At 39.9% G+C, this 16553-nt stretch overlaps 1 protein-coding gene across 1 annotated transcript; it reads left to right on the forward strand.

The window, feature by feature from the left end:
* The first annotated feature begins 575 nt into the window (after positions 1-575).
* Positions 576-13602, forward strand: CPO (carboxypeptidase O). Its single transcript, XM_035332359.1, has 11 exons — positions 576-655; positions 3829-3904; positions 4318-4442; positions 6687-6798; positions 7373-7474; positions 8209-8313; positions 8915-9025; positions 10138-10228; positions 10858-11060; positions 12066-12150; positions 13340-13602. The coding sequence occupies exons 1-11, from the start codon at positions 576-578 to the stop codon at positions 13600-13602; spliced, it is 1353 nt and encodes a 450-aa protein (XP_035188250.1).
* Positions 13603-16553: the final 2951 nt, after the last annotated feature.

The raw sequence follows: 16553 nt of genomic DNA on the forward strand, positions 1-16553 counted from the left end.
GCACAGGACTGATCTGGCCCAGCTGAATGTGGTTTTAGGTGAAACTCTGCAATCCCCATCCTACCCTCTAAAACAAATGTTGGTTGTTTCTTTCACATCCTCTTTTTGGCTACCCAAGTGACAAAACTGCTGTTAGAAGTTCAAGGAAGTGCTCCACAAGGACATACACATGGGAAGGAACAAAGCAAGGATGGAGCTTATTTTACCAGTATTCTCTTGTTCTTCCTGTGCCTGTAATTTTTGTATAATCCTCACTAGTTGCCATAGACCTTGCAGATAAGGTTTTCTTCAAAGACCACCAACATTGTCATGTAACATTTTTAAAGGTTTGAAGGTGGCATATTAAAAAAAAACCTACTTCTTAAAAGGAGTGCTGCAGTGAGAACGTTGCTATTCGTATGTGTATGTATTTTGGGGATGCGAAACAGAAAGCTTGAACAATTAACAGAAAGTACAGCTATATCAACATGACGTTAATGATTGAACAAGGGCAGGTCTGGTTATATAATGGAATTGTGCAAATGAAGCGTTCAGTTCAGATTTATCCTCATCCATCCTGAATTATTTGCACAAAAATGTGGCTTTTTCTTGGGATGACCTTTTCTCTGGGGATTCTAATTCCTGGAAAACACAGCTTGAATCTGCAATATGATGGGTGAGTGTGAAGGGGGTCATGAAGAACTGTGTGATCACTGACATTCTCAGGAACTGTGTAAAAATAATAATATCTCTGAAATGAAAATGTGGATGAAGGGTTACTAACCTGTAAATTTGTAAGATTTGAAAAAAAGAAGACATAAAGACAAGAAATGAGAAAGAGCGAATCAATCCAAGCCAACAATGATATGGTGGCAGCTGCAGGAGACGCAAAATGTCCTTGCAATGCATCTCTGCTACCATTAGCTGAAAATCATTTGGCTAATCCTCTTTCAAAACTTATGACGTGAACTTTTGAAATCAGATGCTGTAGGAATAAAATACATTTTCTGAGTACAAAATGATTGAGCAAAATTAGATCCATTAATAAAAGAAATCTGGGGTTATGTGAAAAAGATGCTCAGATGCTGAATTCCTGTTTTAAATCTGTAAAAATAACAAAAAGGGCAATGAAATTGGTCCAGACAATCTTCATCCAAAGGTGTTCACAAAATGAGATTATCACTTTATACAAGTATATTTGAAAAGTCTGAAATGTCTGATTTTGCTGCATTCTCCATTCTCAATTCTGCTTCCTAATAAATGAGTGATATAAAATTGTGCTGTTTGCCTATCTAAACAGTTTTGATAGGCATTAACCCTCAACTTTACAAGGAGTGATAGATCACTCTTAGCCTATACTGCAGCTGTGATTTGCAGGAGGGGCACAAATACAGTGCAGAGACCAACTATCCATATATAATGTCATATATGGAATTTTCTGAAGTCAAAGTAGCCCTGTGATTAATACTTCTGGGTTAATTGTATCCCCTAGATACAGCTTTAAAAAGGACAGAGAAGCAAGCAAGTAAGCTCCTTCACAGTATACCTGTTCAACACCTCTCCTGGCAGAGCTCCTGGCAGAACATACACAGTCACTGCATCTCCCTTTACAACGCGTTATTTCCCTTTAATCTTTACATTTGCATGAGGGACTTGCTCAGAGCCTGATGTTTTCACTGAGCAGAAGTCAGGGACCCTTGATTATGTAGTGTTCAACTTTGTTTCTAATTGGTGTTAAGGACTGAACCTGTTGAGTACTTGCATAGGATTTAAAAACACACTTAACAGAATGATCTGTGTGACTTTGGATTAGCAGTACCTGCACAAAGATGAAGCAACTGGTAAAGCCCAGCAGGAGTAACATTTTCGTCATAATTTGCCCTATGCAACAACTTAAATTAAATATCAGAGGCATGTGATCTATGAACATCCAAGGAAATGCAGCTTGTGCTGAGAATGGTCCTTTAATTTGGTAAGAAAGCTTAACCGTAGCATTTAAAAAATGTTGTTCTCGCATGGTCACATGGGCTGACTTTGCACTTCTGCACTGAGAATCCTAGTCCATAATCATAAATGAGTGTGTGCTTTCTAATTTTAGTGTACTATTAAAAATGATCTGTCTCCACACTGGCTATTGTAAAAGGTTTATCAGTAAATAAGAGCTGGCCATCTGGCAGCAATCTGACTGTCTGGCATTTCTTTCATTTGTTGTAATTAAGACATAATGTCAATGAGGATAGAAAGATATTACAGGATATTGTTTCCCTTCCTGACAGACAAAGAATGAAGCAAGCCCAGGCATTTTTGGAGAATAAACACAGAACTGCAGCTGAGATGTTTATTCTCCTAGCAAAGATGTTTATCCTGCATCTACAAGGATCTATTTCAAAGATACCATGGTTGTTGTATCAAACCGTTAGCAATGCAAATGTAATCATTTTGCCCCATAGATAAGGGTGCTGCTATGTGCTAACAGCATCTCCTGAACCAGTTGCAAACAGCCCACTTTAACTATCAGGTTCTGTTAGTGCATCAGCAAAGGTGATATATTCAAGAGGGATATAAAAAAAATCCAGCCCTCCTATTTTTCAGCGGATAATGTGAATAAATTGTGAAGTCTATTTGCATGTATATTCAGCTGATAATTGTACATTTGTATGGAAGCACAAACGATAGCAGTTGCAGTTCAGATGATGAGAGCATATTATATTGATGACCACAATGATTCACCATGCAAGGCTTTTGCAGTAAGAATTTCTATCACTGAAGCCTTAGCATGTAAATGTTCTTTTTTTTGTACTTGCCCTGTAAAGGCTTCAAAGCCTACTGAAGTCACTGAAGAAGACTGTGAAGTTGTGGTTATTGCTTACTAATAAGTAAGCACATTTCCCAGGTTCCCCATTTGACCACATCAGTAGTAGATAACTGCCACCTCACCTTTGAGAAACACAACATAATTGTCAATTATGTCAATTAATTGTTATTATGAAATCCTTTCATTACAAGTATCACACTTGCTATCAGACCTGGAAAGCTGATCTGAATGAACACCCCCAAAAAAAAGAAAATAATTACTTTTTTTTTGTTTTTCTATAAAGCATACAGATCTGTTTTCTGCATTTCCAAGCACTTTAGTTTGTTCTTTTCAAATTTTCAATATTTTTTTTCAGATTAAGGCTGCAGTAAATGAAGGTTTCATGGGGCCTAATGAAAATATATTCCAAGACACTGGATCTGTGTGTCATTTTTGGAAATATTAAAATGATAGATCCTGTACAATATATTTTTTGTTTTCTGCTATTTGAGTAAGAATATGTGCTTCTGGAGACCACTCTATTCACTGTTTGTGGAATAAATTGGCAATTCTTATGGCGAGTAGTTTGTGAACATCCCAGTCTCTTAGCAACTGGTGATATCATGGCAATCTAACTTTTTTGCATGTTGAAATAGATTAGCAAAGCACAAAGCCTAGTTGGAATAACTGAACAATTCCTGAACAGGAGGGACAAAAAGAGATTTTATCAGTGATCTTGTTTTGGCCCCAGTCCGGCAAAGGCAGAAACACACACCAGGGCTCACGCAAGCTGGTATGATGAATAAAGGATTGCCACTAGCAAGGAAGCAGAGCTAACCTAATGCCCCAGCAACAGAAAACCCACATCACTTAGTCCTGTTTGTAGCTAAAACATTCCAGAAATTCATTACTCAGACAACGCTTTTCTTAGAACACCACTCATTTACATGGTCTGTCTTCCTTCCACATAAGAAAATACCTCCTTTTGATTTAAGGAAATCATGTCTACTTTAACAGATATTAAAACCTATCTTGTTTTTGTACTTAATTTCCAGAGATCAGGTTTTGCATATTGTGCCAGAAACATTTCAGCAAGTCCAGCATCTTCAGCATCTTTGCAGCACTTTAATGGTGAGTAAGAATAACCAGGTGTGCCTAAAAAGCACAGAGGGGGCTTGGAATATAAAACAGATTTGCATGTAAACTTGGACAGGAATGAAGGTGAAAGTAAACTTCAAAAAGCTTTACCTAAGACTTTTTTCTTAATGTAAGGCTAAATTGCCCTTCCACTAGATGAGGGAATTTATGGGGAGAAGATAGTTTCATTGCATGGTTCTGGGAAGGTGCTGCGTGTTATCAATGGTGCCTGAGTCAATGGAAACACTGAGTCTGTGCTGCATGCTCTATGAACAGATGGCTGGAGAAAAGGGAAGAATCTGAAGAAAAACTTCTTCCATTTTTTTGATATGCAACTACTCTAAATAAATATTCTCATTCTGAGAACAGAGCTTGATTTGTGCATTTCCTTTTTGTCCTCTGCCTAGCTGGATTTGTGGAAGCCCCAGCTGCCTGAAGACATCCGGGCTGGAGAAGACCTACACATAAGGGTCCCAGCTCCTCTGGTGCAGGAGGTGAAAGACAGCTTAGATCAACATATGATCTCTTACAAGTACGACCTCTAATTTCCTGATAAGAAAGGCTGGCTCTAGCAATCTTCCTTGCTATTACAGAAGGATCAAACCCTTTCCAATGAACAGCCAGCAAGTACTGATAACAGGACCCAACCTTTGTTCCAAGCTCCTCCAACTTACCTTGACCTGCCCAATGCACAGATACTATGGCTACCTCTGAGTTTTAAAAGCATGATCCTCTATGCCCTGTTTATTCACCTTCCAACTAGCCTGGACTGCGAATTTGGAGCTGGGACAGAACAGAATACCCAGCGAGTTTCTCCAAAACTGCAGTCTTCCTAACTGTTCTTCCCCTGCCCCCTGGCCAGGCTATGGAGAATTTCAAGGCAGCATCTAGTGCAACAGAAAAATCCCAGCCTGGAACAAAGGTCTCAGTGGCAGGTCTCCACTGCAGACTGGTGAGAGCCACTAGCTGCAGACGGCCCAAAGCTGCGTTATCACAGCTATCCAGCCACTCATCTGTGCTAAGGGCCACACTTTTCCTTCCAACCAGAAGATCTAATTCAGATACAAAGACTGATTGTAAAGCTAGATGGGATTAAATAAGATCTATACCTCATACAATCTCACTCCCATTTGGAACTGACTTTTCCAGGTAACCAGCAGCTAGCTATATTTCATATAAACAATCCTGCAGTCACTCAGGGCTGATGACAAATGGCCTATGGACATACACTGACATTTACCAATGAAAGATAAGCTAGAAGAGGATTGGTGCCACTTCAAAGCTGTTTAGAGTTAAAGCTGATCTTGACATCCTGCCTGACAAATTCTTTTTAGTAAGTGTGATGCCCTGACAACCAGACATGGAGAGAGATGAGGTAGCAGCCAGTATGCATGATCTGGCATCAGGTTTAGGTATTCAGACCCAGATGACAACCCAAAAGATATTTAGCCTCTTACTTACATCAAGGCTCTTCATTTTGTAATGGCTTCAGTTGATTCTAGGGGAAATTTAAATATTTAACAGAAATTAGCAGCTTAATTATTATTATTATTTTTTTTTTTTTGATTGGAGCCAGAATTGTATCCACCTTGTGTAAGGTCCTAAAGAGAGAGGTGGGTGATTTAAAAGCCAAGGTGAAATTTTGGCTTTGTATTGCAGAGGGGTTGAGATAAGGAATAAAGCAATGTTATAGTTAAAGTTCCGGTAACAGGTTCAAAGCTGGAGCCATCTTTTAGAAGGTAGTTGACATGCAAGGAAGGTAACACGACAGTTAGGTGAATAAAGATAGAGACATAAATGACAAATTATAATCAGGACATAAATATTCTGACTGTGTCAGATGCTGGGACTTCTGTTCTCCAGAGCTCTGATAAGGCATTTTGTGTGTGGTTTCAGTTCATGGGAATTTGCACTGCTACATTTTAGTCTGAAGTTCAGATGTGAATAAACATCAAAGCCCAGAGACACAGTCAGCTGTAACCACTCTTAAAAGTTAGATGTGCAGTTTCCAGAAATGCCAACTGGTGCTAGTGTCAACAGAATAGCCTATGAGCACTTATGGTGTTTGAAATCAGTGTTTAAGCTACCTTTGCAATTGTCTTATCACAAGTATTTACAACGAGCACAGATTTGTGAGTGTTACAAGGGGCCGCTTTCAGTGAGAAAGAACAGTGAATGATACAAAGTCTTCTGAAGCCAAGGCAAAGGTTTTATGTATTGCCTTCCTCATGGAATCAGCCCTATGCTACACTCTTTTCTGAACTAATTGCTAGCTAAAAAGCAGTAAGATCTTTTTAAAGAAAAGATCAGGGTTTGTTCTGATTTTTTCAAAGTGCAACAAACACCTACATGAAGTCTTTGCAAATTGAAAATGTCTGTATAAAATACAAAGAAACAGTAATCTTAAAATTTTCACTTTCCCCCTGCCTTTCCCCAAAGATCGTATTTTAGAGTTTTGCCCAGGAGTAGAATTGGTAAAGGAAAGTAAGATCTTGAACTTTTTTATTATTATTTTGAAAACTGTCAATGGTTTAAAAAAATGATAAAATTATTACTTTAATTATTCATAAAACCCAATGAAGACTTCAGTACTTGGACCTTTCTCTTACACAAAAGTAACCATTTTGCTGATGGTGATGAATTTGCCAGGCAGCTCAGAACACAAGGGGCTACAGCTTTTTATTTATTAATATAAGTTGAGTACCCACCATGACAGTTCTGCAGTAACCATTAGGGGTTGTCTTCTTTCCTATCTCCCCCTTTTCCCTCCTCTCAGAGTCCTGATACATGATGTGCAGGAGCTTGTGGATGAAAGCATGCCGAAGGAGAGAAGCTACAGGCAGGTCCCTGAAGGTTACAACTATACCGAGTATCATCCAATGGAAGAGGTAAAGATGAACCTGAGTTTGTTTGCTTTCGTTGTTGCTATTTGCCACAGGAAGCAACTCCCTGCCTGCTGAAAGCTCTACGGAAGTCACTGGAGCTCCTTCTGGCTTTAGGGGTCTTTTTTGAAGGATCAGTCCTTACTGTTTGACTAGAATCCTGTCCTCACGTATTTTGTTGAAGCTATCCGTTAAGTCTCCTGCTGAACTTACATGTGGAAAATAAATACTAATATGGCAGATACTGTAATGCAGTCCTGGAGATTTGATGGTGTGATTCCGCATCCAGTGAAGACAACAGAAAGACACCCAATGGGATGGGCACATTGGATAAGATTCAAGATAGAGTATCAGTGCTGTGTTGCAGTGATGTTGTCTTTTACCACCCAGTGAGATATGGCCATGTCTTTGCCTGCAGGCAAGTGAAAGTATCAGTGTTAACTGATATCACAGATTGGTATCACAGCTTAGGTCTGAAGAAAACATTGCTTGTCTAGGAAAATCCTTTAATCTGGAAATGGAGGTGGATAAGAGAAGGAAACTCCCCCTTAGCACCAAGAATTCTCTGTGACCATTTCAGATTTATAAATGGATGGCTCAGATCCAGGAGAGCAATAGTGAGCTGGTGACTCAGCACCACCTGGGGAAGACAATCGAGAATCGAACAATATATTATCTGCAGGTAAGGCAGGAACTTTATTAAAATAAATAAAAGTACAAAGGAGAAATCAGGATTCAGATCTTCCCTAAGACTGTGCCTATTCCAGTTCACTGAAATGAAGAAGATGGTTTTACTCCTCTACTGTGCAGTAAGATTTCCCAACATTCATAGACACTATCACTATAACCCTGCTATTGCTATTATGTTGTAAAACCAGACAATTCAACTGGAATCTTGTTCAGAAATATAAATCAAGGTGAAACTAGCTTGGCAACAGCTGTGTGTGAGGACCAAGATTTTTATCATTTTCCACAGCATGTAACGTTTCTCTACAAGTATTCCATGATACTGTTTACTGGTAGCTCTAGTAAAAACTGTAGTCTTAATAATTAGTTTAGTTATTGTCTAATACACTCCTTTCACTGAGTAAAATTAGATTCCCTGCCTTTCTGTGCTTCCCCATCTAAAAAAAGAATCTCAGAGTAAGAACAATCAGACCTGTGAATGACTAATATAAATAAAGAAGAAACTGTTTTATTGAAACTTCTATTCAACAGATGCTTTAAAACTCTTGCCCTGAGATACTTCAGAGATGGGCTTATTAGGAAGGAGAACTTATCATAATGATGTCTGCAATAATAATTATCTCAGATAACTCAATAGTATATTCAGGAACATCCTTTTCTTCATGTATTAGGCTAGGCTATGTTATCGTAATGTAAGTTTGCCAAATGACCATTTTTATACTCTCTCAGATCAGTCAACCATCAAATAAACCCAAAAAGATCATTTGGATGGACTGTGGGATTCATGCCAGAGAATGGATCTCTCCAGCCTTCTGCCAGTGGTTTGTGAAAGAAGTGAGCCCTATCTTTTCCACCTAAATAATAACAAACTCAGATCGTTTTGAATGCTTCAGTTTTCTTCTCTACAGTGGTACCAAGCATTATGCTTTTCCTGTTAAAATATGATGCAAAGATAATACACAATACAGAAACCTGAGTCCAAATCACACTTTGAGATGAGATATGGGACAGTATTTGTTAGTATATTGTTTCCTCTACCTAAACTGATTCCAAAGACACGTAACTAGACAGCAATTTCTACCTTTTCCACAGTAGCTTTTGGATCAAGCCTCTCTGTATCACAAAGACACAGCCCCCCTGGAATGAAACATCCCTAAAAATGCAGTATAGCAATGTTCTAAAGTACCTGGTGCACAATGTCAATGGCATCATGCATTTCATTCTCTGCACCCTAGGAAGTGCACTACAACTGGGTACACTGACACTTTGCTAATGGCAAAAGATAGATCTCTCAATATATCTGGGGATCAAGTAGATCTTGCATATCACAGTAATATCCAGGAGTGAGTGATTCTTTGATGACATTTCTAAACTATCTCTTTACAGTGATTACCACTATATTCTCTGTTCAGTCCTTTGTATTTTTTCTTTTCAGATTCTGCAAAATTACAACTCTGACGCAATGATAAGACGGTTTCTTCAGAATTTGGATCTCTACATCTTGCCAGTCCTCAATGTTGATGGTTATATCTATTCCTGGGAAACAGTAAGTAGTGAAAATCCAGGACTGGACTGAAATTTAGACGTACACAGCATGTTTTGTTCATTTTAGATACAGTCATAGCAATTATATTTAAACAGAGAACAGTGACAGGATCATTACTCACACAAATCCTCCTGTGGCAGAGAGCTTTTTTTTCTTCTGGTAAATCAGCAGTCACTTGAGATCACAGGGCTAAAAACTCCTAGCAAATGTCATGAGCCTTGGGAAGATAGAAAGTCAAAACCATAGGATCCGTTGCTTTTGGGATTCTGGGAATGGACTGATTTCCCTGCTAACAGCTCAAGGCCTGAATGATAGAGTTAAGCATGTCTGGAGGAGTCAGTTGTGCTTTGCAAGAAATCTCAACTAGCAGATGGATCTAATCACCTTTGCAGCATGGGGCAGGAGACTTGGTCAAATGTTAGGTTATCTGGCTTTGAAATAAGCGTGCTCTCCCAGATAATCTTCTTTTTCTGATATGGAGAATAATGCAAAATGTAGAAACATCTTTTAATTCAGAACATTAACATGGCCCAAAAGGTTCAGTCTACTGCCACGTGGACCCTGCTGCCTCCACACTTACTCCCCAGCAGGTTGGGAACACACCACACACTGCATTTGGATGCACTGGTAATTCAGCCAGGAGGCCCATACAGGCAGTGCAGTGAGTTCTGCAGGAACCAAGTATGGCAGTGAATTTAACAATCAAAGAGCAGCAAGATTAGATGGCAAAAAACATTCATCTTCTTGAATCTGAAACAAATGCAAGTTCAGCTATCATCTCTTTTGGACAAAGAAGTATCCCTCACAATGTCGAGTCCTTCTTAGAAGTGTAACACTGCATAGAAGCAGTTCAGTAATACAGAAATAATACTGTTGTTTTTTAAAAGCTCAGAAGCTCATTTCAAGGTGCATGAAGGCTTGTGGCAGATGTCAGCATGGTAGTAGTAAATAAGATGTTTGATCACTAAGTTTTATCACCCTTGAACAGAGTCCCCTACAATGCAAGAGTTACTCGAGAATGCAGAGGTCTAAAAGGCGTGCAATGCCATACTATCATTAGTCTCTTTGGATCATTGAGTTGCAGTTATTTAACTGAAATTACTTTTGTTTAGGATCGTTTCTGGAGAAAAAACCGTTCTCCATATATGAATGGCACCTGCTACGGGACAGATCTGAACCGAAACTTTAATTCCTCCTGGGGCAGTAAGTTCCAAGTGTTTCATGTCAGTTACATAAATGTAAATAAAGCAAGAGTAATAACTAGTCTCTGAAATAAAATGAAATCCTATATGAAAGGAATACTCATCCTATTGTCACCAAGATACATGTAAACATGTTTATCTTGGTATCTTGGTGACAGTGGGATGAGTAAAAATACTCAATACTCATTTACCGGTTTGTAAAAATATTGCCATTGCCATATTGCCATTGACTTTCAACTGGCATTTACTTTTGCAAGCAGATTACTGCTTACACAACTGTACTTCTAATTCACTGCAGGAGCAAGCATCACCAATGTTAGGAGTCAGTCAGTTAACAGCCAGCATTTGTATTTGCCATGACTTTCAAGGAGCCTCCAAAGGTTTGCTGGCAGGTTGTATGCTGTTGTTGCGTCAGAGTGTTTTCATTGCAGCCAGCCTGGAAACACATGTAAAATATTTCATAATTTTCAAATTTTAGTTGCTACCAAGAGAGTAAAGCATTCAAGTCCCCCTGAGCTTTCTAGTCTCCCTGCCTGCCCACATACACACACATGAACGACCCCAGGTAAATTTCCCTCTGAACTGGAGTTAATGTCTCTCCTTGAATTCACTTTCTGTATTCCTCTCCAGGTGTTGGTGTTTCTTATAACTGCACCAGTGAAATTTTCTGTGGATCTGGACCAGAATCGGAGCCTGAGACGAGAGCTGTGGCCCAGTTTATTGAACAGAAGAAGAGTGACATTTTGTGCTATTTAACAATACACTCCTACGGACAGTACATCCTCACTCCATATGGTTCCACAACCACACCTCCAAGTAACAACGAAGAACTGGTAGGGCAAAACATTAATCTTTCACACCAATATAGAACTAGTACAAGCAGTAGCACGTGGAACAACTCTACTTGAGCTGTTGCTTTTTCTTTAAAGAAAGCTTCTTTTGAGGCAGGTCTCCAGGGCTTTAGCATGCTCATTGCCCTCATGTTGGGCTTTGGTCTCCTCAACTTTCTCAGTTGTCTCTTGTATGGGCAGCACTAGCAAGGCTTCTTTGCCTCAGAATTAACCATAATCTTTCATCTTAAAATAGGAAAATTGAATTATTACAGACGATGCTCTTCTCTACTTTACCTCTACAGTACTATAGTAACACTAAGTTCTGCTTGCAATCATTTGCTGCATGCAAGAATGTGTTTGCACTTTAGGATGCTGGTACATTACATGCACGTGGTTGTCAGGGTTGTATCCAGAATGGGTACTCCAAATGTGCTCATTTGGAGAATGGGAGCAAAGTAGACACCTACATTTTGGTTACTTCTCTCCCTTGGTTTCTGAGTGGTTTAATTTAAGTTCACTAAAATGTGTATTTATGAACATTCACATAGCTGTTGCACTAGCAAAGAGCATGTAGGACCTGGGTTCAGACTTCATACCAGACAATGGAGAAGTGATTCAGTCTGTTTATGGTTCGGTTTCTAAAGATGGTGAGACACAGTCTCTGTAGCACTAGAAGTGTAAGAGATCAATAACTGCTGTAGTCAGTATCAGTATGCTATGCAGCATAGAGTCTAATTCTCCAAAATGCATCTCTCTAGCACTAGAACAAAACAAATACCTTCTCCACTTAATAACAGTTATCTTTTTAAAATGTAATTTGCATCAAGAACATTTTGCCCAAATGTTTGTAATGGGTTTCTCTAGAGTCCTGAACTAATAGAAATAAATTTGAGGCTAATCACAAGTAAACTTACAGCTGAAAGAGATAAAAATTTTGGACTACTCAGAATAATTGTGAAATTTACTGGTACTGACGGAAATGCTGTTTGTATTTTGAACGTACAGATGCATGTTGCACAGAAAGCAGCTGATGCCCTGACGGGAAAGTATGGGACCAGTTATAAAGTAGGATCGACCTCTTTAATTTTATGTAAGTTTATTTTCCCCTTTAATTGCTCTGTTATTCAAAGGAAAGAGTCATTCCTGTGTCATAGACATCAGCAAGTGCTCTTTTGCCAAGTTTCTTCTTTGAGTAATATTTAATCAGCTGGTTTGGTGGAACATCCAAGTAACAGTCATTTGAATACAAGATAACACTGTACCATATAACGCTGACTGCAGGAAGGAAGGAAGCATTGATCAGAAGCCAGTTCGTACATGAATTCCTCACAGATACATCACAGGGGACAGAAAGAGATTGGTGATAGATCATCATGACCCTGCTGAAGTCAGCAGCAGAACTCCTATTTGTCTTCACTGGAGTCAAGCAAAAATTAAAATCCCAATCAGGTCTACAGTTACTCCATCAGACATTATCACAATGCAGCTGCCTGCAGTTCGGTGTGAAATATGTCAGTTTCAGCCTCATTGCTACTAGGCCAGATAGCCACATCACAAACACAACATTACGGCTGATATTAGTTGACAGTCTTAACATAGAGGACTCAAGGGCCCTAGAGACTGCCTGGTAAAAACAATCCTTACCCACCAAGCAGGAAGTCATGCCAGGCACTCAGAACAGTAAGTAGCTGGCTTCAGTACACACATGGTTTTGCATATTCACAATGTCTGTCTATGCCAGTCCCTGCATGAGCAATGTGGTGTAAATATTAGGTAACTTGTCCATACCTAGGACTGCATGTTGCCAGGTTTGTACTTAAAACGAATGGGTAAGAAAAAAAAAGATCCATGAGACAAATAAACAATGACACAGGGAGCAGCCAGAAATTTTTCAGGCTTGAACAAAATCATATTTAAAAACAAATATACGGAGAAGTTCCTAACAGCATCAACGTAGAAAATGAAGTACCGGAACAGAAAAACAGACAATCCACCTTGTATCCAGCACTGATCGTGGTTAAATGCTATACACACAGAATCTGTGGAACTCATCTCTTGTCATTGTACAGTATCATCTTATGAAAATTGTTTCTCTTAGGAAACTCCATGGAAGACTTTAAGAATTGGAGCAACTAGAAATGCTGGTCTCCATGTCACAGTGATGTATGATTACTGCTTAGTTCAGGGATTCTGGCATAACCTTGCATTAACTATAGCAAGAGGTATTTCATAGAACAATGCTTAATACATATATCTCCCCTCTATTTTTAAATTCACAGACCGTAACTCAGGTTCCTCACGGGACTGGGCTCACATGATTGGCATTCCTTTCTCCTATACGTTTGAACTGCGAGACAATGGTACTCATGGATTTACTCTACCTTCTGACCAGATCCAGCCCACATGTGAGGAAACTATGTTAGCTGTGACAACCATTATAGACTATGTTGATCAGAAGTACTTCCCAGGTGGGGCTGTGATGCTGACCTCAGGCAGCCTGAGCCTTTGCCTGAGTGTTGTATTTACATGGATTGCTTCTTAAAAACACCACAGAGAGCCCTGCAAGAGACACCAGAAAAGCCATAATGTCCCTTTGAAATGACAAAAGTGTATTAGCAGAGGAACTAAATGTCAAGTATTTCAATAAAGGCTCATTCCAGAAAATTCAAGCATCCACTTGTGCTTTTGATAGCTCTGTTTTAGGGACTTGTTGCCCATGCAAAAAGCCAGTGTGAGTACACATGGGGACAGAGCACTATTACTCTATGGTTCTTGAACACATTTTCAGGGGTTCGCCTGGGCCTACGCGCCCCTTCTGTCAGCCACAGTCCTGCCCTATCGCAATTCTTCCCACCACCTGATGCTGCTGACATGACCAGGATGCCTATGAATCATATATCCCCAATTCCCAGTATAGGAAATTGGACAGCTTCCTTGGCATTCCCCTTCCTTCCCTAAACTGGCATACCAAAATTTATCAGAAAAAACAGAGCTCAAAAAAAAGCTGGGGAAAGGCTGTAATCAGGTAACCATCACCAGCAGCCAGAAACAAGCTGAAGAGTTGAGCTGGTACGAGCATGTGGAGACTGACAAGATGTGTGGCCCTGTCACTTAGAAGCAGTCAAGTAAGTGAAGATAAGAACTGCCTAAATACTTCATAAATACAAAAGTGAAGTGGAAGAGGAGAATGAGGATGAGGTGCTATTCCTACCTCACAGAGCAGATCAGAGAGTGATTTCTTTGCATTCTCAAATTCTGGAAGCTCGACAGAGAGCTAGAGGACAGGAACCACTGCAGCTTATTGAGCAGAGACCCTCAGCCTGGGCCACTCAAAAGGAAGTGCCACGGAATGAGCTTCTGTATGTGTTGTGACAGCCAACAGCAGAGGGTGCAGGGCATTCACTAAAATAGAGAAAATCTATTTTAAACATGTATTGTCTGCTTTTGAATTCTGGAGTTCTGCATCCCAGAACTATGTCCATCGGGCTTGGCTATTACAGATCACCTTTTTTTTTTTCTTTTCTTTTAATAGAAAAAAAAGTATTGTATGTAATGTCTAATTTTCTTAGCAAACTTCAAGTTTCCTCTTGAAAATTTAAAGTGTTCTGACCAGAGATTTTCAACAAAATATTTCTAACTTTGGGGAAGAGAATGTTTTTTTGTTTGTTTTTAATGACTGCTTGAAAGCTAGTCATGACAAATGTAGATCAAAAGCTTCTGGTATAAAACAGATAAAGCACACAGAGAAGACCATAATATTACTGTCCTCAAGCTGTGAAGTACAACAAAACTCTGTAATTTGACTATGATCTCATCAATGTTCTGTGGCAGAATCTGGAAAATTCTTTTGATGAATTCCCTTCTGATGCTGGCAAGAGAAAGATGCATTACACTTGACCATTATACTGTTTAAAAAAAATAAAGACAAAACCTTGCAGTCTTTTTTCCAAAGCACATCTTATTGTTGTTTTGTCTGTATGGTTCAATGTCAAATCTTAGCGCCTGCGTTTATTGTCCACAGATTATTACCAATCAGTGTAGCTAAATCTGTCTAACTCCTGCAGGTTCCCCAGAGCATAGTCCTTCCAGACCAACCACTCATTTACAGTAAGACCCGTCTGTCGCTGGGCTTTGCAGCAGAAGGTGTCACTAATTAGCACTTCTCCCCACAGGAGCATCATTCCCCAAACTTATGTTTAGTTTAGGATGTAACTTGTAAGGCTTTAAATTTACGTTTGTATATCGTGTCTTTGGAAACGTAAGAAGCAAGACAAGCCCATCTGGCCCATCACTGTGAGCTGTCTTTAAGCAAGTGGGTTTTGACCACGAGTGTTTTGTAGCCTTCTGCTGGCAAGTGGAAGCAAGGCCCCCAGTTCCATCAGGGTTGCCACCAGCACCAGATGGTGATGTCCTCTGGGGAACAGTACCTACACATTCGCCTTGCCAAAGCCAACCCAAGTTTGGGCTGCCACCATGTCATTTCCAAAACTAGCCCATGACTTTACTGGTACAAACTGCTGCTAGGCAGGGCCCCTTCCTGGATTCGGAGATACCACACAGCCTGGACACCTACAGACAGACTAGAAGGGAGTCAGTTTTGCTGATCTTGGGGATCTTTTGATAAAATTGTTTGCAGCTACAAGATAAAACCAGGTGTGTCCCAAGGTTAATTAGCAGATTTCTGTGGACTGGCTCATTTCCTTATTAACTCCCCTTGCTGCAATAACCACCAGCAGACAGGGAAAGATGCACCTGCACGTGGCCCCTAGGCAGGGGGATGAGGGGAGAATTTGCCTCCAGCATTCCAGAACCACTGAAGGGGAGAGGAAGACCGCCAGGAAAAAAATAAAAATAAAAATAAAAATAAAAAAAGTGGGAGAAAGAGAGAGGGAGGGAGAGGGAGAGCGATTTAGCAACAATCATTATTTAGAAGAACGTCTGCTACTGTCAGCACACTGATCATCCTTGGGCACGCAGCTCCTTGGATCCATCAGCAATGTCTCACCCACTTTGCATAGTAAAACCACAAACAAAGGTTGTGTGGAAGCAGTACCTCGCCCTCCCTGCCACTGCAGAACTGACGTCCCACAATGAGTGCTTACAGCCCCTTTTAAGAGCAGTTGTTGCACAACCAAGCTAAAACCACTAAAAGGCCAAGGCTGCAGCAAATTGATCTTTACAAACAATACCCGGGCTCTTATTTCACACACCTTCCCAGTTTGCTGACATCTCGGTGTACCTTTTGTGCCTGTAGAACGGTGATAAGTGTGGCTGATAAATGACTGCAGAAAGGGTGTATTTTGTCAACTACATATTGCAAAGAAAATTTTTGAAGAAAATCATACTATGAATGTCTCTTGAAACTTTCCTTACTTTGTGAATCCACTGTCTGGCTTTGTCACTCCTCCATTCCTTTTGTTTTCTCTTTGACTTCTGCTAGCTTGTGCTTTAGGCTGAATTACAGAAAGAGCCACATTCTGATTTCTTAACAGA

Source organism: Oxyura jamaicensis, chromosome 7 (genome assembly GCF_011077185.1).
Source record: "Oxyura jamaicensis isolate SHBP4307 breed ruddy duck chromosome 7, BPBGC_Ojam_1.0, whole genome shotgun sequence".
Lineage (NCBI taxonomy): Eukaryota > Metazoa > Chordata > Aves > Anseriformes > Anatidae > Oxyura > Oxyura jamaicensis.

Excerpts from the sequence above, each read along its gene's own strand:
- CPO (XM_035332359.1), top strand. The coding sequence starts at position 576 with ATGTGGCTTTTTCTTGGGATGACCTTTTCTCTGGGGATTCTAATTCCT. Across the intron at positions 11,061-12,065 it reads CAAGTAACAACGAAGAACTG|ATGCATGTTGCACAGAAAGC; the intron begins GTAGGGCAAAAC and ends TTGAACGTACAG. Across the intron at positions 12,151-13,339 it reads ATCGACCTCTTTAATTTTAT|ACCGTAACTCAGGTTCCTCA; the intron begins GTAAGTTTATTT and ends TTAAATTCACAG.